This window comes from Oryctolagus cuniculus, chromosome 2 (genome assembly GCF_051225735.1).
Source record: "Oryctolagus cuniculus isolate XC-2025 breed Fujian yellow rabbit chromosome 2, ASM5122573v1, whole genome shotgun sequence".
Taxonomy (NCBI): domain Eukaryota; kingdom Metazoa; phylum Chordata; class Mammalia; order Lagomorpha; family Leporidae; genus Oryctolagus; species Oryctolagus cuniculus.
This window is the reverse complement of record NC_142868.1, coordinates 153,694,049-153,716,324: the sequence shown is the minus strand read 5'-3', so window position 1 is coordinate 153,716,324 and position 22,276 is coordinate 153,694,049. Positions and strand designations below refer to the sequence as shown.

Sequence of the window (22,276 nt, the reverse complement as noted above, 5' to 3'; positions counted from 1 at the left end):
ATATATTAAGTAAAGATTTCAACAGTTTGCACCCACACAGAAACATAAAGTGAAAAATACTGTTTGAGTACTAGTTATAGCATTAAATCTCAATGTACAGCACACTAAGGACAAAGATCCTACATGAAGAGTAAGTGCACAGTGACTCCTGTGTTGACTTGACAAATTGACACTCTTGTTTATGGCGTCAAAATCACCCTAGGCTCTTGTCATGAGTTGCCAAGGCTATGGAAGCCTCTTGAGTTTGCCGACTCTGATCGTATTATACAAGGTCATAGTCAAAGTGGAAGTTCTCTCCTCCCTTCAGAGAAAGATACCTCCTTCTTTGATGGCCCGTTCTTTGCGCTGGGATCTCACTTGCAGAGATCTTTCATTTAGGGTTTTTTTTTTTTTTTTTTTTTTTGCCAAAGTGTCTTGGCTTTCCATGCCTAAAATACTCTCATGGGCTCTTCAGCCAGATCCAAATGCCTTAAGGGCTAATTCTGAGGCCAGAGTGCTGTTTAGGACATCTGCTATTCTATGAGTCTGCTGTGTATCCCGCTTCCCATGTTGGATCGTTCTCTCCGTTTTTTGTTCTATCAGTTAGTATTTGCAGACACTAGTCTTGTTTATGTGATCCCCTTGACTCTTAGACCTATCAGTGTGATCAATTGTGTACTGAAATTGATCACTTGGACTAGTGAGATGGCATTGGTAGATGCCACCTTGATGGGATTGAATTGGAATCCCCTGGCACGTTTCTAACTCTGCCATTTGGGGCAAGTCCGATTGAGCATGTCCCAAGTTGTACATCTCCTCCCTCTCTTATTCCCACTCTTATGTTTAACAGGGATCACTTTTCAGTTAAATTTAAACACCTAAGAATAATTGTGTGTTAATTACAGAATTCAACCAATAGTATTAAGTAGAACAAAAATAATAATAAAAGGGATAAAGTATTAAGAAGACTATACACTTTTGTCTAGTTCTCTCTTTTCAGCATTGTCTGGTTGACCTGAACTTTCTTGAATTTTCTGCCACTTTTTTTTATGTCTACTACTTAATGTCTTTTCCTCCATTTATATAACAGATTGCCTTTCTGAGTCTCCTGAAGATCAATACTTGCTACTCATCATTCCTGCACATCTTATATATATATCTTTTGCAATATTTTATAGCCCTGTAAAAATTCTATTTGTGTTACTGTCCTTTTTTATTGCTTCACTGCTCTTTTTATTCATAGTCATTCGATACTATAATACACTAATGTCAGGAAACATTATTATAAATCTGCTTATAAAATATCTAGTCTACTGATCTCTTCTGTATAGTTGCTGTGGGTAGACTTGGACCCTGCACCCCATGGGAGACCAGGATAAGTACCTGGCTCCTGCCATCGGATCAGCACGGTGCGCTGGCCGCAGCGCGCTGGCCGCGGCGGCCATTGGAGGGTGAACCAATGGCAAAAGGAAGACCTTTCTCTCTGTCTCTCTCCACTTTGCCTGTCAAAAAAAAAAAAAAAAAAAAAAAAAAAAAGCAGTATCTTTTGATCTCTGTGGAGATCAGTTTAATCTAGCCCCTGGGACTTCCCAAAGCAATTTTTTGAATGTTTTTTCAATGAAGTTATAGTTTACTTTCAATGACATTCACTATTTTTAGTATACAATACGGTGATTTTGACAACTGCATGCAGTCATGTATCTACTGCTACAACTGAGATATGCAACAGTCCCATCACTCCAAAAAATTCCTTTGTGCCGCTTTATAGCACTCTCTCCCAGGTCTTGACAACCAGCAGTCAGTTCTCTGTCTCTGTAGTTTTGCCTTTTCCAGAATGTGGAATTACATATTATGTGTCAGTCTGGCTTGTTTCGTTTACATCATGTGTTTGTGATTCATACATGTTATTGCTTGTATCCATATTTGATTCCTTTTATTGCTGAGTAATACCATTTGTGTGGCTCTACAATGGCTTATTTATTCCAATTTATTTTTTTTTAAATTTATTTATTTGAAAGTCAGAGTTACACAGAGAGAAAAGGAGAGGCAGAGAGAGAAAAAGAGAAATATTCCATCCACTGGTTCACTCCCCAGTTAGCCACAATGGCCAGATCTGTGCTGATGCGAAGCCTGGAGCCAGGAGCTTCTTCCTGATCTTCCATGCGGGTGTAGGGGCCCAAGGACTTGTGCCATCTTTTACCGCTTTCCCAGGGCATAGCAGAGAACTGGATAGGAAATAGAGCAGCTGGGACTTGAACCGGCACCCATATGGTACGCCGACACTGCAGGCGGCAGCTTTGCCCGCTATGCCACAGCACCGGGCCCTCCAATGTATTTTGAAATAGCATTTTTATTTAGCTAGTTATTTGAAAGGGAGTTATTGGAATGGGGGGAGATTGATTGATTCCCAGCCAGGAACTCAATCCTGGTCTCCCACATTGGTGGTAGGGACCCAAGTACTTGAACCATCACCTGCTGCTTCCCAGGGTGTTTAGCAGGAGGCTAGAATGGACAGTGGAACCAGGACTTCAACTCAGGCAGTCTTATATGGGATGTAGGCTTCACAAGCTGTGTCTTAACTGATACATTCATCCCTTTCAGCTTTCAGTGTGTGTGTGTGTGTGTGTGTGTGTTTATTAGACAGGCAGAGTTAGACAATGAGAGAGAGAGAGAGACAGAGAAAAAGGTCTTCCTTCTGTTGGTTCACACCCAAATGGCCGTCACGGCCGGCATGCTACACCAATCCGAAGCCAAGAGACAGGTGCTTTTCCTGGTCTCCCACGCGGGTGCAGGCACCCAAGCACTTGGGCCATCCTCCACTGCCTTTCTGGGCCACAGCAGAGAGCTGGACTGGAAGAGGAGCAAACAGGACTAGAACCTGGCGCCCATATAGGATGCTCTCGCCACAGGCGGAGGATTAACCAAGTGAGCCACGGTGCTGGCCGATTTCAGTGTGTTTTTAATTGCTATGTCCTCTCCTTGAAATGTGTTTTTAAAAATCATTTGGCTTTTTGGGTACAAAAAGGAAATTTTCTGTTCTAGGTGAGAATAAAAATGAAGTTGCGATTTTGGTACTAATGAGCATTGTATTTCTGCCCCTGCCACACTCCTAATGTTTCTTCACTTAGGCCCTACTCCTAGGAAGGAGCTCAGAGGCGGGGCATATCTATCCCAAAGATGTTTGTTCTGTGCATCTTTTTGGATTAAGTGTCTTCCAAGTAGCAATTTTCAGGAATAACCTGAGGTTTCGTACTTAGGGTCATTGCTACAATTCTGAAAACAGATGTAAGAAGGCTTTCCTTTTCTGCTAAAGGGTCCCAAATCATAAGTGCACATACTTGATAGCTAGGAACCAAACTGCCTCTTGTTTTGCCTTTACTTTTCAGCTCAGTTCTCCATATATCAATATTTTGTCCCAAACAACTCTGGTAATGGAATCCTATAACATTCTTATCTGAGATGGAGCTCCCAGTATTGCAGGTTGGGTAACCAAGGTAGTTGGTCAATATGGAATGCCCTGGTCTACTATAGTCTAGATAGAGAAAACAACCAAGATCAGTAATACTACTAAAACTTATATGACTCAAAGTTATGAACATAATGTAGCCCACACCAGAGAGATTCCAAGTATTATTTACAGAAGCCAAGTTATAGTCAAGCATCTCATTTCTGATATATGCTTTACTGGGCTTATAACTAGAAGTAAAATTAAAACAAGAAAGTTTCATTGCACTTAAACTTGAGTTTAGTACTTGTATTTAAAGAAGAAATTCTAAAAGCTGAAAATAGGTAAATTTTATGCCAAATATACTCACTATCCATTTAATAAGCATTTAAAATTTTTATTTAAAAGACAGCATAGCAAAGGGAAACAAGCACACACACATATAAGAGATCATTAATATGTGGATTTACTCTCCAAATAGCTATAATAACCAGGCTTGGACCAGGCTGGAGCCAGGGTTCAGAAATCCCATCTGGATCTCTCTTGTGGATGTCAGGGGACCCCAGTACCTGGGCCATTATCCACTGCTTTCCCATATATATTAGCAGAGAGCTTTATCAGAAGCAAAGTAGTTAGGACTTGAACTGGTACTCCATTATGGGATGCCAGCATTGTAAGTAGCAGCTTAACCCACTGCCATAAAGCTGGTCCCCCAACCATTTTGTTTTATTTAGCACTTTAAAATAGAATATGCAGTTCAGAATTTCATTAAACTTTGGCTTCATTTATTTATCATTTAATAAGTACATGAAAGTTAAGTTGAAAAAATATATATGTATTTTTAAAGAGAGTCAAACTGAAATTTCTTTTTATCTTTCTTTCATACAGGTGTTTGCTTCAGAATGGTAAGTCAATACAATCTTCTTATTATTTTCATTGCCATATTTTCTGCTGTTATTTTTAATCACAGAGAATTTTATACTTGATGTTAGTCGGTTGCTTATTTCCTATACTTGACAACAAATGAAGAAATAAATATTTCATTGAAATTATTGGATTTTTTGTTAAAGCTTTCTTTAAATATAGTCTGTCAGGTCACAGAGTCTTTGTTAGACTGGCACCACAGCAATCATGGTGAACTGACTGCATATTGTGTGTGACCACTGGGTTCACATACTTGTCCCTCTGGGATTTTCCTTTGGATGCTGTCTACAATGAATGAGGAAAAGCTAACAGCCTTTCAGAACAAGACTGTTATTTAAAAGGGAACTGAGACTCATTGAAGCAGATATATGTAAGAACAGGCTTACAGAATGTTCACATTAAAAAAAAAAAGATTTATTTATTTGAAAGAGACAAACATCTGCTTGTTCACTCCCCAGCTGGTCACAGTGGCCAGCCAGGAGCCAGGAGCTTCTTCCAGGTCTCCCACGTGGGTGTAGGGGCCCAAGGATTCGGGCCATCTTCCACTGCTTTCCCAGGCCACCGCAGAAAACTGGATTGGAAGTGGAGCAGCTGGGACTCGAACTGGCAACTGAACTCGATGCCGGCACTACAGGCAGCGGCTTTACCCGCTATGCCACAGTGCTGGTCCCCAAAATGTTCATATTTTAAAAGCTACAAGAGAAATAAAAACATGTTTATTATTGCTTTTTAAATAGCCCATTAACAACACTACCACGGTCCTAGTTTTTAATGTTTTCAATGATTTTCAAAAGTGCCGCTCTTGGAGTGGTGGTAATTAAGCATTTTGGTTGGGTATACTGAATATAAAGTATAGGATTTTCCTCATATCCTGAATGGAATGAACCCTCTCACAGCCAGAGGAAAATGCTAGCGTTGCACAAGGAAGTAGTTTTGAGGTTTTCAGCAGTTAAAACTTCTCATCACTCTTTATTTTTAAAAATAATCTCTTCTGGGAGCTCAGGCGCTAACAGGTGGGCAGGCCGTGCCACAGGGTGCTGGGAAGGGGCAGGATGGTCTACCACAGGTGTGCCAAGTGTTTCCTTACAAAGTGAAGGCTAAGAGAGCCGAGACCTAACCATCTTGAGTCTCCCCTAAGATGTGCTCTTCCACATGCTGAAATGGTTTTCTCCTGGGGACGTCCGAGCTGTTGGACCTCAACAGTAGCGTGTGGGCATGTGCCAGCTTTCAGGACCTGTGGCCTTCAAACAACCAGAAGCTCTTTGCGAGGGCTGCCGAGAGGGAAACTGCGAAGCTGCGTGAGTGTGGACCTGAGGAGACCCGCGCGGACGTGCACGGCCTGAAAGCTTTCTCGCTGGTTCATCTGGCCGGGCGACTCACTACAGGTGCGGCACCCTTCATCTGGCTCTTCCTTGGCAACCGGAAGCTGCTGCAAGGCCGTAGCTCACGAGTGCTTCCGGGCTGATGACTGACGGCGTCCATCCTGCGCTGCTTGGTCAGAATGCTGAGTGTCCGTGGATGAAGAGAAAAAGAAAACAAGGTTCTTAGCCAGCTTGTCTCTTGTCTGGAAAGTAACATAATAGCAGATGTGTCAGTTGCTGGAAAAGTCTGCCACTGGTTATACAAACTCAGAAACTGCTGGCTGGCGGGTTTGCCAGAACCCGGAAGAGGCCTCCACAGCTTCCGGTCATCTGGAAGAACTCCTTGTCTTAAAAGTCTTCGCACCTCACTGCGCAGGGCCAAGAGCTGGGAAAGTGCTTGGTTCCATCTCTGCGCACCTTCACCTTTGCCTTTAAGGCCGCCAGTCTTTTTCTTTGTAAATGTTTGTGGGCTACACCTGTTACAGAAACGCATCCCACTCACTTTGGAAGGTTGTCCTGTAGGGAAATCCTGTCCTGACAGCAAAAGTTGAGGCTGCTTCAGAGCAGAGGGGCTGGTGGAATTCAGTCCAGTCTTTTTGGCACCTACTCACTGTATCCTGCCTCATCACGACCAGGAAATCAAGGATTTGTAGTTGTCTAGCCGTTTTCCTCCACCACTTGCAGCTGTAAAAAAGTCGTTTCAGGTTAAATCATAATGAGCCCCAGTTTGACAAATGGAAGCAAACTTATTCTTGCCACTCTACCTAGCGATGGAGGCAAACTTACTCTAATCACTCTGCCAAGTGATGGAGGCACCATGCTCAAAGAGAGGGGAAAAAGGGAAGAAATTCACATGGATAGACTGCTCAGCCTGATATTGAATAGAAAATTGTGTGTACCTGTGTGTAAAGGTAAGCAACAGAACTTAAAAGAAATGTAACGATGTGGTTCTTTGGAATCTCAGAGTATTCAGCAAGAATTAGTAAGTTCTGACAAGTTCAGAGGACCTCAGTGGATTCTCAAAAAAAAAAAAAAAAAAATAGGAAATAAATGCAACTGTGGTACCTCATACAGTAGAACAATATCAATCTCATTACTATTCCACAGTGCACTTTTAAACATGGATGTTGATCATGTTAGCAAATTATATTTTTCTCTCTATGTTTTTGCGTGAATAGCTAGTAGCTTCTGAAATATTTTTGTTTTTAAAGATTTTTTATTTATTTGAAAGGCAGAGTAACAGAGAGAGGGAGAGACAGACACAGAGATTTTTCACCTGCTGGTTCACTCCCTAAGTGGCCACAACAGCTGGGGCTGGGCCAAGTCCAAGCCAGGAGCCTGGATATTCCTCCTGGACTCCCACATCAGGGCAGGGTCTGAAGCACTTGCCACCTTCCACTGCTTTCCCAAGCGCATTAGCATGGAGCTGTATCAGAAGTGGAGGATCCAGGACTCAAACCAGTGCTCTGATGGGTTCCCAGTGTAGTAGGCAGAGGCTTAACCTACTACTACACATCACTGCCCTCCAAAATATATTTAACAATAGTAGTTTTGGGGTAGATATTTGGCACAGTGGTTAAGATGCCCCTGTTTGGGGTGTCCACATCCCATATTGGAATGCCTTGGTGGGAGTCCTGGCCCTACTTCTGACTCCAGCTTCTTCTAATGGTCCTCCTGGGAGGCAAGAGGTGACAGCTCAAGTACATGGGTGCCTGCCACACTTGGGAGATCTGAATAGACTTCTGGCTGCCGGCTTTGGTCTGGCCCCAGCCCTGGCTGTTGCAGGCATTTGGAAAGTGAACCAGCTGGTAAGAGAACTCTAATTGTCTCATCTCTCTATGTATTTTATTTTTTTTTAAATAAAGTTTTCAAAATTTGAATGTTTCTGGTGAAGATGCTAGGCGTTCCTGTTAGTGAGTGTAAAAATCAGCCCATGATTTTCAGGGAGCATTTAGGCATGTGTAGCTAAAGACATAACACTGCTGCTGCTGTGTAGTAACCATGTAAGGAACGAAGTACAGATATTAAAAAGACTAAGCAAAAATGTTCCATAAAACCATAAATCAGAAACACTGTTAATGGAAAAATAGGTGAAGCAGATAGTTAATAGCAAGGAAATAGTTACTGTTAGGCAAGCAAAGAAAGTATAAAATGTATATATATTATGATCACACATGGATATACATATGATATTACAAGTGCATTGAAAATTCTAGAAGGAAATAAAGTGATCCTTCAATGTCCTTAGGGGATTGGTTCCAGGACCGCCTTTTCCTCCCACCCCCATCCACAGATTTTAATAAGTATAAATGTCATTATACTTGCAAATAACATACGAAATCCTTCTGTTTATCTCATATACTGTTTATATTACCTGTAATACCTAGTACAGTGCAATTGCTACATAAATAATTATACTGCATTGTTTAGGGAATAATAAGAAAAAAGTTGATATGTGTTTAAAAAAAATACTCTTCCTAAAAGTTAATTGTAGTGTGCATTTTTTACCTACTTGATTAGGCACCTGTGGTTCTCAACTACTGAGGGCTCAGACATGTTCCTACCAACAAGGCTGTATTTTGTGATAGCCCCATCACTCATAATTTGGGTTGTCCATTTATTATGTAGTAAGAGCTTGACTTAGTTTTCAGAACCATCTCCTCATCAATCCTAGCTGTAATCATGTTGGTTTCTATTATCTCATTTAGCTTCTGTTGTGTAGTATAAAGGTCTTGATTATCTTCACCTCTAAACAGGAACAGCACATTTAAAAAAAATTCTAATAGAGTGAATTCATAAGAATTTTAATATGATGTAGTTAAAATAATTCAAAATCAAAATATTGCTAGTTTTTTATTTTCTAGTAATAAAACTGAATTTAGAGCTGGGAAAAGGAAATATAAAAAATGACATTAATAGGAGAGATAAATTTATCCATAGACAGTTGCAACATTTCTGTGGTAAGTCCAGAGCCAGAAGAAAACATGAGAATCTTTTACTCTACAATAACTGCAAGGCAGCATATCTAGGTTAATGTTTTTGTTAGTTTAATTTTCTATTGAAATTCTTTTTCTCCATTTTTGTTGGAAATTTCAAGATGTTTTAGTGTGTTTCTGCCTGTGAATGCTTTGTTGTTTATAAGTAGATATTTTCCTCCATTTCTGAGAATTATGGATTGATAATCATTTTAGAACTCAGATTAGCAGTGTAATTTTGTGTTAATATGTATGAGAGCAATGCAGCCGATTTTATGAATCCCTAAATGTCATATGTCATAGAAACTGTTTCTGAAATAATTCCTACTATTTATTTAATTCCTATGAGCTTATTTTTTCATAATGTGCTTGTTTTTACTGAGAGTGAAATTTAACAACGAAACACTTTAAGTGAAGGTTATTGTAAATAGAGGTGTTACAGTAGATCAGCTACACAGTTTGGTGGTATAGACTGCTATTTTAGGAAAAAATGATCATCAAGTTCATGTTTTCTGAATACTAGGATCATGTAATTTATAAAAGTCAAACTTTTGATGCTGGACTTCTTTTCTCTTGTGTTTCCTGTCTAGTATACAGAGGGTGAAGCTAAGAAAATAGGAGTGGTTGGCTGGGTGAAGAATACCAGCAAAGGCACTGTGACAGGCCAAGTTCAAGGCCCTGAAGACAAAGTCAATTCTATGTGAGTATTAAGACTAATAACACATGCATAAAATTTGTGAGGCTATTTTAATATTTTGTTGGGCAACAAGCATAGTATTTTATGGGCTATATTTAGTTTGTAGATCATAAGTAAGCCAACATATTTTTTGACAAGGTAGCAGAGAAATTCCCAGAATTGGGAGTAGAATTTCTGTGTGTGTGTGTGTGCGTGTGTGTGTGTGTTTTAGTGTGTGTCAACTATTATGATTAAAAAATATTTCCAGTATCTGTTGGCTGCTTGCTTCTGTGGCCCCGTCCCGTGGACTGACCCTTCCTTCCCTCCCAGTACCTGGATAGAAGTAGAGCACTGGGCTTGGGCGAGGGACTTGCAGGGGCCCTATCCTTCTTGGCTGCAGCTTTCCTTGTAGTGGCCAGGATGCTGCTCAGCTTCTCATGCTTCCTCTTGACATGGATTCCATTCCCACCCTTTTCTTGATGATCTTGAAGGCCCTTTTGTCCTTGGAGACCTTGAGCAGTTCTGTAGAGCTGTGTTCAGATAGGGCAAAGCCACACACCATCTAAATCTTGTCCCACATGAACTTGTTCTGCTTGCGGAAGTGCTCACAGCTGCAGCTGTGCCTTGTCTTGCTTATGTTCTTGGTCACCTTGTAGACCTTTGTTGAGGTCCATGGCCATCAGGTAACACAGAGCCATGGCCTCACAGAGGATCTGGAGCTCCAGATGGTGACAGGTCTTGGCAGCCAAGGAGTGCAATTTCTGTTTAGGAATGGATTTCCTTGGTGGACAGGTCTCAGGAGACTATTATGCTACTTTCCAATGTATATGAATTTGTTCAGTAGCATCTCTGCCCACATAGGGGATGTGTCCAGGGCCCAGGTATGTCCAGGGTTCCAAGTGTTGCAACAGAAGCATAGTGCCTCAGGATGGTTCTTAAAAGTTCTTCAAGTAAGGCCGGCGCCGCAGCTCACTAGGCTAATCCTCCGCCTTGCAGCGCCGGCACACCGGGTTCTAGTCCCGGTCGGGGCACCGGATTCTGTCCCGGTTGCCCCTCTTCCAGGCCAGCTCTCTGCTGTGGCCAGGGAGTGCAGTGGAGGATGGCCCAAGTGCTTGGGCCCTGCACCCCATGGGAGACCAGGAAAAGCACCTGGCTCCTGGCTCCTGCCATCAGATCAGCGCGGTGCGCCGGCTGCAGCGCGCCGGCCGCGGCGGCCATTGGAGAGTGAACCAACGGCAAAGGAAGACCTTTCTCTCTGTCTCTCTCTCTCACTGTCCACTCTGCCTATCAAAAAAAAAAAAAAAAGTTCTTCAAGTAGCATTCAAGGCAAAAAGATTGCCATCTCTTTTTTATTGTACAAGTACCTTGCTTATCTAATTGTAATTTTATTTGTACTGTCAATGAGAATGTGTTTTTTGAAGTGTATAATTACCATAATATGCATCCTTAGTGAAAAAAGGACCAGTTTCAGTAATATTAGGAAAAGTACTTGTATATTCTTAGGCATTGTTTCTTTAGCTTAGTAATTTCTTTTGTTCTCTGTAGTCTTTAATTTATTTATTATTTTTAAATTTAAGATACAAATCTATACATAGAGTGAGAAAGAGAGAGAGGCACACTTGCATTTGCTAGTTCAGTCCTCAAATGCTCATACCTACCAGTGTTCCATGTGGATGGTAGGAATCCAACTACTTGATCCATCACTACTCCCTCCCAGAATCTGCCTTGGTGGGGAACTGGAGTTCGGAGCTGGAGCTGAGAATCAAGCCCAGGTACTCTGATATGAGTTATTGATGTCTTAACCATTAGGCCAAATGTCAACCCTCACCTGTGTTTTAGAATAAAAATTAGCTAACATTTATCAAACATCTGGAGTTGGCATGTGGGGAATCTGCTAAGTACTTTACTTGAATTATTTTGTTTAATCTTCACAGCAGACTCCATGAGGTAAGTACTAAGTAACACTCAATTTACTTTATTTTGTTGTTTGCAATTTAAATTTGTTTTCATTACTTAATGTTTTCAGATTTTAAAAGCAATACTTTTTGCTTGTTGTTATAAGTGAAGTAATACAATGCAGAGGGATATAAAAGTAGACCATATGTAATAGTAGACCATAGATATAAAAGTAATCTACCCCTTCCTCTGTGTTTCCTTTCCCTTTATGTGCCACCTGTGCCAATGGCTTTGTAAACTTTCCATATGTTTCTTGGTCATAGAAATATTAAGCTTATATCCATAATTAAGATTTTGCTTCTTGTTACTGAAATGGAATATTTCATGCATATTCTTCTGTAACATGTTTTTGTTTAGTGGATATTCCAATGGTCAGTAAACATATCATTATTAACTCCTCATTTCTACAAATTCCTTTTCTGTATAGGTAGCATTTGTATGTTAAAACACACTCCAATTTGAAAAGTGGTATTAAAAATTCATTTTCAAAAAATAAAAACTCACAGTTAATGGAAAACAATATTTTTTAGTAGGATTGTTACAAAATACACAAAGGATTGGGAGGCTTACATTGCATGGAACTGATAGTTCACTGGTCAAGAAAATGCTTAATGATTCTGCGATAGTTGAAGAATAGGGACTGGGTGTTAAATGGAAGCTCATGCAAATCACGTTATCTAATCCATGTTGATTCCAGGTCTTTGATAAATGTGATCAACATAAATGGAATCGTATTATTCATTCTGCTCATTCTTTCTTTCCAAGTCCTGCATTCTTATCTGACTTCTCAAGTCATGTGTGTTAGCAAGCTGTTTTGTATGTTCTCTCTGTCTCTGTCTCTGTCTCTGTCTCTCTCTCTCACACACACAAAGGGACACATTGTGCCTACTTCAGTGCACACATATCTTGAGCTTTGATCAGTATTTGCTTTTTTAAAATGAAATTGTGGTGTATGCCCTTTTCTGCACTTTTATCACTCAAAGATATATTCAGGAACATGTTTTTGAGTCAGCTGGTACAACTTAAATTAATTCTTTTAATGGTTGCTTATTATTCCAAATATAGATATACCATTATTTAATACCGTATTACTGGAAATTCATTTTTTTGTTTCTTGATTTTTGCAGTAAGAGCAATGCTGCAATAAATGTTTTATTGATGACTTTATTTGTATGTGATATATTCCCGAGTGTGATTTGTTGATCCAAGTGTGTGTGTATTTTTAGTGTTTAAATATTTGCCAGGCAACTTTCTAAAATAATTCTACACAATTTATATTTCTTCCTCCTCATCCTATCAGCAATTGGTATTATTTCTAACTTTTCTTTTATCTGTTTGGCTGTAGAGTGATTTATTTTTTTTTTACTGGAATGTGCCTTTCTCTGATTACCAGTTAGCTTGGGCATCTTTATGCCCATGGCCATCTGCATTTGTTCTCATGAATGCCCTTTTCAGATCCTGCAGCCATTTCCCATTCAGTTGCTTGTCTGTTGCCAATTTTTAAAGAGCTCTTTGCATGTTGGTAATGATTACTAACCCATTAGCTGTTATGTATTTTATAAGTATTTTCCCCAATTTATCATTTGCCTATTAGTTTTGTTTATGATAGCCTCTGCAACATAATTGTTTTAAGTTTTTATAAACTGAAATATGTCTGTCTGTCTTACTGGTTGAAAAACAGATTGTGAATGTTGTTTATAGCCCTTGTCTAGTTTCCTGCTGAATTATGGTCTTTTTATTTATTGAACCCTTTATTTAGTGGAATATTAAACCTTTGACTATAATGTAAACTAAAAATGTCATCTCAAAAAATAATAAATAAAATATAAAGTTGAAAAAATATATTTTACTTATTTGAAAGAGTGACACAGAGAGAGGAAGACAGAGAAAGAGATCTTTCATCTGCTGGTTCATTCCTCCTGTGGCTGCAATGGCCAAGGCTGGTCCCAGCAAAAGCTGGGAGCCTAGAAATCCATCCACATGGTTGGCAGGGGGCCAAGTATGTGGGGCATCTTCTGCTGCTTTCCCAAGTGCCTTAACAGGGAGCTGGATCAGAAAGCAGAGCAACGCACTTGAACTGGCATCTCTCCAATAAGGGATGCTGGCATTGCAGGCAGTAGCTTAACCTGTTGGACCACAACGCTGGCTCTTCCCTGAAAGTTCTTGATGCTGTTGGCATATGGCATCATGTGAACATTGATGGATTAGTTATAGTAATCTGGCTTTTTTTTTTTTTTTGGCTGTCCTTCTAGAAATTCTAAACTGCTAATTTTCCCTGGGCCCTTGGATACTTCTGCTATTTCAGTACCACATAGCACCCTAGGTCAAGGTTTGCCCAGGTCCACTGTTAATGTTTTTGAAGATCAGTCCTACAGTACTCCCCAAACTCAAATTTGTCCCAAACCTGCAGTTGGTGTATTGTTCGCTATGAACTGAGGATGTGCCTAAAAAGGGGTAATCTATCCCTGCTGGCCTCTTCCTGAGCCTGTAGTAGGTTCAAAATCCTTGTCCTGTGTCTGTCAATGTAACTGCTAGATCACATGCTGAGCCCACAGTCCGCTAAGACGAGTGTAGCAGGGGTCAGGACCAAAGTTCACTCTGGTTTTGTCTATCTGCTGCTAAGGTTGGCTCACTGCCTGATGCTGCACCTCCCAGCCACTGGTGATGCTGGCTGAGGTATAAGACTGTTCAACCAGGATCACAGAACTCTGCTTGACACTGAAGTAGGTCTGCAGGCTTGTCAAACTGTGCCTCTCAGATAAACTCAAATGAATAATTAATGATCCCAGCTTCTTCATGACTCCCTCTGGAGAGACCTACGTCTTGACTTCAAGTGGTGTTAGGAAAAAGAGTATCTGGCATTTTCAGTTTTTGTCCTAGCAGGTGGGATTTAGCACCAGCCTATGAAGATGGAAGATCATTTTCTCTCTCTCTTTCTGTGATTCTGCCTTTGAAATAAATAAATAAATCTGGGCTGGCGCTGTAGTGAAGGTTAAGCCTCTACCTGCAGTGCTGGCATCCCGTATGGGTGCCAGTTTGAGTCCCAGCTGCTCCACTTTTTTTTCCCCCAGAGAAAAAAGCAAATTTATTTATGTCAGAAACCTCCAGCCAGAGTGGCCTGAAGTGGGGGGGGGGGGGCTCCAAAAGAGGCAAAACCTGAAGGGGCTAGTGGTAGTGGGGTTTAAGCACAATTTTGGGTGGGGAAAAAAAGGAAAACTGCTACTCAGCTAACATTCTGCTATAAGGTGGGGCAAAACCCATCGAAGGACCTGATTTATTTATTTGAAAGGCAGAGTTGAGGTAGGGGGAGAGACAGAGAGAGATCTGCCATCCTCTGGTTCACGCTTCTAATGGCTGCAATGGCTGGAGCTTCTTCTGAGTCTCCCACATGGGTGGAGGGGCCCAAATATTTAGGGCATCTTCCCCTGCTTTCCCAGGCACAGTAGCAAGGAATGCTTGATCTGACGTGGAACAGCCGGGTCTCGAATTGGCACCCATATAGGATGCCAGCACTGCAGGCTACAGCTTTACCTGTTATGCTACAACATTGGCCCCACCATGTAAGTTTTGCTTCAAGTTCTCAAGTTCTATAAAGCAACAAGTTAAAATTTTAACTGGAATTACATTGAAAGAAATGTAAATCTGGGGAGAATTTATTTACAAAATATATTAAAACTCTCATTTTGTTCTTATTTAATTCTTTCAATAGTGTATTATAATCTTATGGATAAAGGTCATCTTTCTCCCCAAGGTATTTGATAGTTTTGATTCTATTATAAATTCTGTCTCTCAATCATTTTATTTTCTGCTCATTGCTAATATATAGAAATATAACAAATTCTGTGTATTGTCTTACTTCCAGCAGTTTTACTAAACTCGCCTATTGATTGTACTGACTCATATATAGATTCTTTTGGAAGTTTAGTGTATGTAATAGCATGTGTCATCTGAGAATAGTGAGAACTTTATTTCTTCCTTTTCCAATCCTCTTCTCTCTTTTTTTTTTTTTTTTTTTTTGCCACACCGCACTGGTTAGGACTTCAAGTATGATACTGAATAAAAAGAGAAGAAGTAACAGTCTTCTGTGTCTTCTTTTTGATCTCAAACACCTGACATTGATGTATGAAACTAAATTATTTTTTTTTTCTGAGCTCAGGTCAAGTGTAGAAAACCTCATAGTTATAAAGGTCAGTTGTAAAACCTTTTCATCATTGCTCAGAAAAGATTAGCCTCTCTCTCCGTCTCTTTCACACTCACACACACACACACACACACACACACACAATTTCATCCATCTAGTCCTCAGTTATCCACTGCCATCTTTATAGACACATGCATACATACATACATACACACATACACACACACAACCCCCAGATGTAATGCCCATATTGTTTTAAATAATGATAGTTTTGCTTCTCAGAACAATGGAGATCATGCATCAGGTAAGACTAGAAGGTCTTCTGATGCTCAGATTTGGCTATTTTCGTCATTGACCCACCTTGGTATGAGCAGATCTCAGAGAAATGAAACTAAATTATTAAGCAATATACTATTATATAGTAAATATGTACTTCTAAATAATATATACTTTACCACTTAAAATTAAGAGTGCCAGCTATGAAGAACAGGATGATGGGGCAGGAATTGTGGGGTAGCTGGTAAAGCTGCTGCCTGCAATGTCGGCATCCCATATAGGCGCCAGTTCGTGCCCTAACTACTCTGCTTCCTATCCAGCTCCCTGCTGTTGGCTTGGGAAGGGCAATGGAGGATGGCCCAGGTGATTGGGCTCCTTCACCCATGTGGGAGACCCACAAGAGGCTCCAGGCTCCTGGATTTGGCCTGGCCCAGCCTTGGTCATTGTGGCCATTTGGGACGTAGACCAGTGAATGGAGGATCTCTCTCTCTCTCTCTCTCTCTCTCTCTCTCTAACTCTGCCTTTCAAATAAATAAGTCTTTGAAAAAATATTACAGAGAATGAGATGGTAAGGATTTGAGGGTGTTTACATTTACAAGGGTGTGAAATAGGATGAATCATCCTAGAATCTTAGTTGGACAAGATGAGAAATTAATTGGAAGGGAATTGATCGGTGGTGTGAAATGGTTCCTTCGTTGGATCCTTTTTTTTCCTTCGTTGGATTTTTAAAAAAGATTTATTTATTTTATTTGAAAGGCAGAGTTACAGAGAGGCAGAGAGAGAGAGAGACAGAGAGAGAGACAGAAAGGTCTTCCATCTGCCGGCTCATTCTCCAGATGGACACAATGGCCGGAACTGGGATAATCCAAAGCCAGGAGCTAGGAGCTTCTTCCGGGTCTCCCATGTGGGTGCAGGGGACCAAGGGCTTAGGCCATCTTCCAGTGCTTTCCCAGGCCATAGCAGAGAGCTGGATCAGAACTGGAGCAGCTGGGACTCAAATTGGCGCCCATATGGGATGCCGGGACTACAGGTGGCAGCTTTACCTGCTACACCACAGCACCAGCCCCTCATTGGATCTTGAACTACAGAATTATAAAGCTTTGAGAAACATTGTTTTATTGCCCACTACAGTCTTAGAATCAGTTGGATCAATGCAGAAAGGAAATGATGGAGTTTGTGTGAAGCAGTAATGATACTTTTTCTCTACTGTGAGTGAAGATCTGAGTTAGATGAGTCTTGGACTTTTTCCTCCCTGAATCCAGTTGTTGTGCAACTGGACTTCATCTAAGCTTTGCTAAGTGGAAATTCCTCCTGCTGTCTGAAAGATTATTGAAATGTTATATACATTTTGGTGTTTGCATGTGTTTCTCTTGTACAATTTTTTTTTTGTATAGATTGTGGGTTTCAGAGAGAACAGGACAGTGAAGCCCAGGTGCTTGTTACCCAGTTTCAATAACAATTAACTTTCTGATAATCTTGTTTCATATATTTCTGCAACTTTTGTTTTTTATCATTGCTAGACTGTTTAAAGCACATTTCCAGTATATTTTTTCACCTGTAAATCTGGGTAAATGATATCAAATTGGCAATACTTGACAAAATTTTAATGTATAAAAGAACAATTTCATCTAGCATTTTACTATGTTTCAGGCTAATATTTTACTGTGTTTCTCTAATGTAGGCTATTTGTATCTGTTAGTGTGTATTCTAAGCCCCATGACAAATCTGCCTTCAGATGTCAAAGTATATCACATAAGCCATCAGTAATGCTTTTCCCTGAGGTCTTGTCATCCTCCTAGCGTTGGTCTCAGTTTCCTGTACAACTGTGGCTCTGGTTCCTCTCTTTGCCTCTTTCCTGTGGAGCGGGCTCCTGTTGCCTCATGTTTTTTATCTTGATTTCTTCCCTCGTTTTGCAGAAACATCATTCTTGATAACAGAAAGGAATTCTCCCAAGGAAAGGTGCATGAGAGACAAAAAGTTTACGTTCCTGCATGCCATCATTTAATCTCTTGCTTGAATGACTGAGTTGTAAAATTCTTTGCCAAAAATAACCTGCTGATCATTTTGAAGGCATAGTTTCATAACGTCTAAGGTTACTATTCATGGGTTTTATGTCATTCAGACACAAAGGATTAGGAGTTACAGCTGTTTACTCAGAAATCTTGTTAGGTGCCCAATTTAGTCCTCTTTTTCTGCACTTTCATAACCATCTACCTTCATGCAAGTTTTAATTTAACTTTAAATGTCATGTTATTGGAGAAGGAGAATGGTTTTTCTTTGACAATTTCCTGTCCTCTCTCTTCTTGGTTTTCCTCTTCTGCAACTTCTGTGTGGACCTTGCATGATTTTCACTTTTCTCACCTCGTTTCCAAGTATTTTTACCTGGGAAATTGCCTTAAGTTTATCTTCCAAGCTTTCTATTTTTTATTTGTTTCTACTTGCTCCATTTTAATTATTTCTTTTTCATAGTATCTTTTTTTCCCTCAGCTCTGAGGATGTTATATATCTTTTGGAGGTTCTTTCTTTTTTAACTTTTATTTAATGAATATAGATTTCCAAAGTACAGCTTATGGACTACATTTCCCCCCCCCCCATGACTTCCCTCCCACTCGCAACCCTCCCCTTTCCCGCTCTCTCTCCCCTTCCATTCATATCAACATTCATTTTCAATTTTCTATATATACAGAAGATCAGTTTAGTATACATTAAGTAAAGATTTCAACAGTTTGCACCCACATAGAAACACAAAGTGAAAAATACTGTTTGAGTACTTGTTATAGCATTAAATCTCAATGTACAGCACATTAAGGACAGAGATCCTACATGAGGAGTAAGTGCACAGTGACTCCTGTTGTTGACTTTACAAATTGACACTCCTGTTTATGGCATCAGTAATCTCCCTACGCTCCAGTCATGAGTTTCCAAGGCTATGGAAGCCTTTTGAGTTCACCAACTCTTATCTTATTTAGACAAGGTCATAGTCAAAGTGGAAGTTCTCTCCTCCCTTCAGAGAAAGGTTGGAGGTTCTTCTTATTTGCTGAAGGTTCCTTTTCTCTCCTCTCCTTTCCTTTTTTTTTTTTTCCCTGTTTTCTTATTTTTCTTCTGTTTTTCCTACTACAAGCTTGTCTTACAATCAGATTTTCAGTTAACTTAGTGTTAAAAACAGACAGCTAAGAATGAACAGAACTTTAAGGATAATGAGCATATAATTGTAGATTTGTAGCTGGAGGAATTGTGATTACTGATGTGGAGCTGACTGTTGTATTGGGGAGTCTCCAACTGTCAAATCTGTAGGTTCTGTGTTCTGCAGGAACAAATCTTGGGTCATCTCTGGGTTCCATGCTGTGAGCTGACTTGCTGACTTGTTCTATTGTTTCAGTAAGCACATAGGCTCTAGCGTCCTTTCTTTGTTTTACTGGAGAGCTACTACTCTTCCATCTGCTTTCCTTCTTATTGTTTGTTGAAATCTTTTGTTCAGATGGTAGGATATTAAGCTAGGAATATTTTCAGATAGAAGTTAATAGGAACCTGGACTTAAATGGATAAAACAACTAGAGGTTCATTTTTCTTAACAAGAAATCTGGAAGTACATTGTTATTGGCCTTGATTCAATAGCTCAGTGATGTCAGGACCAACATCTCTGTGAATGTCTTAGCAAAGTCCTCATGGTCAAAAAAGGGAAACTGCAGCTGTGTGTCTTATCTACAGTCAAGTCAGGAAGAAAGCAGAAGAGGGTGAAGATTGTATTGCTTTTCCTGAACCATGCAGAACAGACATCCACTGTGTTTTATTGGCTGGTAAAGGATTGTTTGATTATACCTCACTATGCTACAAGGAAGACTGGGAAATTGGTTTGGCATATGGATAACCCAAACAAAATTGGTGCTCTCTTGGCCAGGAAGAAGGGGAGACTAGGTACTAGGTACTGGGTACTAGGTAGTCAGTGAATACTATTTCTTACATCTTTCATATTTTAATGTTAATGGGGTTTTAGATAAAAAGAGATAAACACATAATGTGTAACTGCAATGTGAAAATTAAGTGAGAAAATCCACTTAGCTGGTACCTGGCACATAATAAGTATCAATAAATGATCGTTATCATTACAGGACTCCTGGTACACTGCTTTTTACGTTTCATGGTAATTGGATATGCCACTTGGCTCCTAGATACATAGATATCCTTCCAGGGAAATTAGGCTAGAGAAATAAAGTTGGTTGTCATCAGTATGTAGGTAGTGTTTGAAGCCACATACATGGATGAGATTATCCAGGGAGAGTGGGTGTAATGAAAAGCATGTAGGAAGAAGACACTGGAGACTGTAAATTAAACTTTACAAACATTATGAATGGTTATGGCATGGATAAATAAACATAGTTAGGTTTTAAAGAATGAATTTATTCTTCTAGTGTAATATACTGTTAAAGGCACTAAATTACCAAAAAACTAAACCACAGTAAGAAATGTCATAGAAATAGGCTGTAAGTCAGACTAGATGTGGTACATTTGTAGTACCTGATTTTCCTTTAGTTATTAAAAATAATGATTTTTCTTTTCAGAATACTGTGACAGTAATAAGATGCAGAAATTAGAGTTAAATTATCTTGAAAAACAAGTTTGATTTCTTCCTGAATTGTGGAAATGTAGACTATAACAGGGACCATCACTTAGAGATGGCCTGACTGTAATTGTAGCAGCCCTACTCCATTCTTGCTAACAAGCCAGGAGCACTCAAGAACATACTGTAGATGTATGTGTTTGTTTCCTTCCCCTTCTGTGTTTTATGTTCTCAGAAAGAATGATGGTTTTCTTTTGCAAATTGCACTATGTGATTCCAATTGCAGAAGTGAGTTCTGCCAACATTTTTTGATGTACAGAAACAACTTTGAATCTGTTATTTTATTAAATGTACCTCATTTTATTTTTGCAAATTTAAAAACATTTTCTACTCCTTAGTAATCATTTCAAATTAACATATAGAGTTAAGACACTTGGCACAAGCCTTTGGCTATCCTCATAAAATGTATTTTTTTTAAAAAAAGACTAAATGGTAATTTTAGAAAACAAAAGACATTTGTATTTGGAGACAGTGAACCAAATTCTAAAATTATGTCTTGATTGTGACATATTTTGGAAACCATATGTTGTATATCTGTTTTTTTGTACTTCAAAGGATTGTTAACAGACTGGAGTATATACTCCAGTCATACATGGAGTACATACAAGAGATGATCAAATGGTCTGGAAAACTATGTTGTAATTCAAAGAATGCTTGAAGGTTTGGGGGATATTTAGCTGGAAAAAGGAATACTTGAGGGAATCATATATTTTACTGCAAGTATTTGATGGACTGATACATGGAAAAGGGTAGATGCTTTCTGTTGTTTCAGAAAGCAATAATTTTGGTTGTACCTATGGATATACTTGCTTATTTCAGCTCATCCTGACAAGTTTTCCTGTAAAGGCATTTAATGTATCTAATGGTGGAATTTTGTCAATACCTAGAAATTGTCTAGTTCAAGGGTTGGGAACCTAACTCATGAGCCAGAACTGGTCTACTGCCTGTAGGTAAATAAGTTTTACTGGAGGATAACTACACTCATTTATGTTTGTCTACAACTGTTTTCCTGGTACCACGGCAGAGTTGAGGTATTGCAGTATAGGCTGGATGGCCATGAAGCCTAGAATATTTACTCTCTGTTTACAGAATAAATTTGCTCAACCCTGTGTAGATATCAGACAAGTCAAGGGTGCTGCAGAAGATCCAAGTGAATGGTGTGTTAGACTGGGTGACCTTCAGTATCCTGTCTAGCTGATATTCAATGGCTCTGGATAGAGTTGCTGATTTCCAAGGGTAATTCAAAAAATTTGTGGAAAGTGGAATGAAAAGATAAGTTTATTTTGGTGCAGAAAGTTTTGAAATCCATTCACAGGAGTGATTTTCAAAAAGTTGATGAAAATGTATTATGACAAGTAATATGGATTCAAAATTTTTGCATCAAAATAAACGTATCCTTCCAGTCCATGTCTCGTGAAATTTTTCAAGTAACCTCATACATATACTTAAAATGCATTCATAGTTTAAAAGTTAGACTAGTCATATTCACAAATACAGCTATATTTATTTCTTCCATAGAGAATAGCATTTGTGTGAAAAAAAGAAGTTTGGACAGCATCCTGCTTTAACTATGAAATACCATTGTTTTCAATTTCCAGCTGTTACAGTAGAAGATTGGAATGAAGCAGTGGATTTTGTGAACAGTTAGGTTGTATCAGATTCAAAGTTATTTAATATTTTAAAAAATAAATGTTCTCTGGCAGACCATGAGTGACATAAGTTTCTATGTAACCAGAGTTGCTAATTTTTCCTAACTTTTCTTATCTAAGAATCTCAAAAACATTTTGATAATATTTTATACCTTACTCATCAGGGTCCTTCTTAACAAAAATAGATGTGGTTATTAAGAAAGGTTCCATTGGAAAGTCTATTTAAATATAGAAGACCTGGACATTTTTCAAAGGAACAAAAATCATTGAAGAGCT

The 22,276-nt window shown here is 39.3% G+C and overlaps 1 protein-coding gene, 2 non-coding genes and 1 pseudogene across 8 annotated transcripts in view; 1 reads left to right on the top strand and 3 right to left on the bottom strand.

The window, feature by feature from the left end:
* Nucleotides 1–22,276, top strand: part of ACYP2 (acylphosphatase 2) — a 340,256-nt gene that overhangs the window by 191,876 nt on the left and 126,104 nt on the right. For all 6 annotated transcript variants that reach the window (XM_089327660.1, XM_089327659.1, XM_089327661.1 and 3 more), the window contains 2 exons: nucleotides 4,313–4,329; nucleotides 9,275–9,384. In XM_089327660.1, the coding sequence (XP_089183786.1) occupies nucleotides 4,313–4,329; nucleotides 9,275–9,384 (127 nt within the window). The remainder of the gene's footprint in view (nucleotides 1–4,312; nucleotides 4,330–9,274; nucleotides 9,385–22,276) is intronic.
* Nucleotides 9,468–10,176, bottom strand: LOC108176356 (large ribosomal subunit protein eL36 pseudogene; annotated as a pseudogene).
* On the bottom strand, nucleotides 15,464–15,533 carry LOC127490457 (small nucleolar RNA U2-30). The gene has a single exon (XR_007918406.1). It is a non-coding gene; the product is annotated as a small nucleolar RNA U2-30 (small nucleolar RNA).
* LOC127490458 (small nucleolar RNA U2-19) lies at nucleotides 15,734–15,814 on the bottom strand. Its single transcript, XR_007918407.3, has one exon. It is a non-coding gene; the product is annotated as a small nucleolar RNA U2-19 (small nucleolar RNA).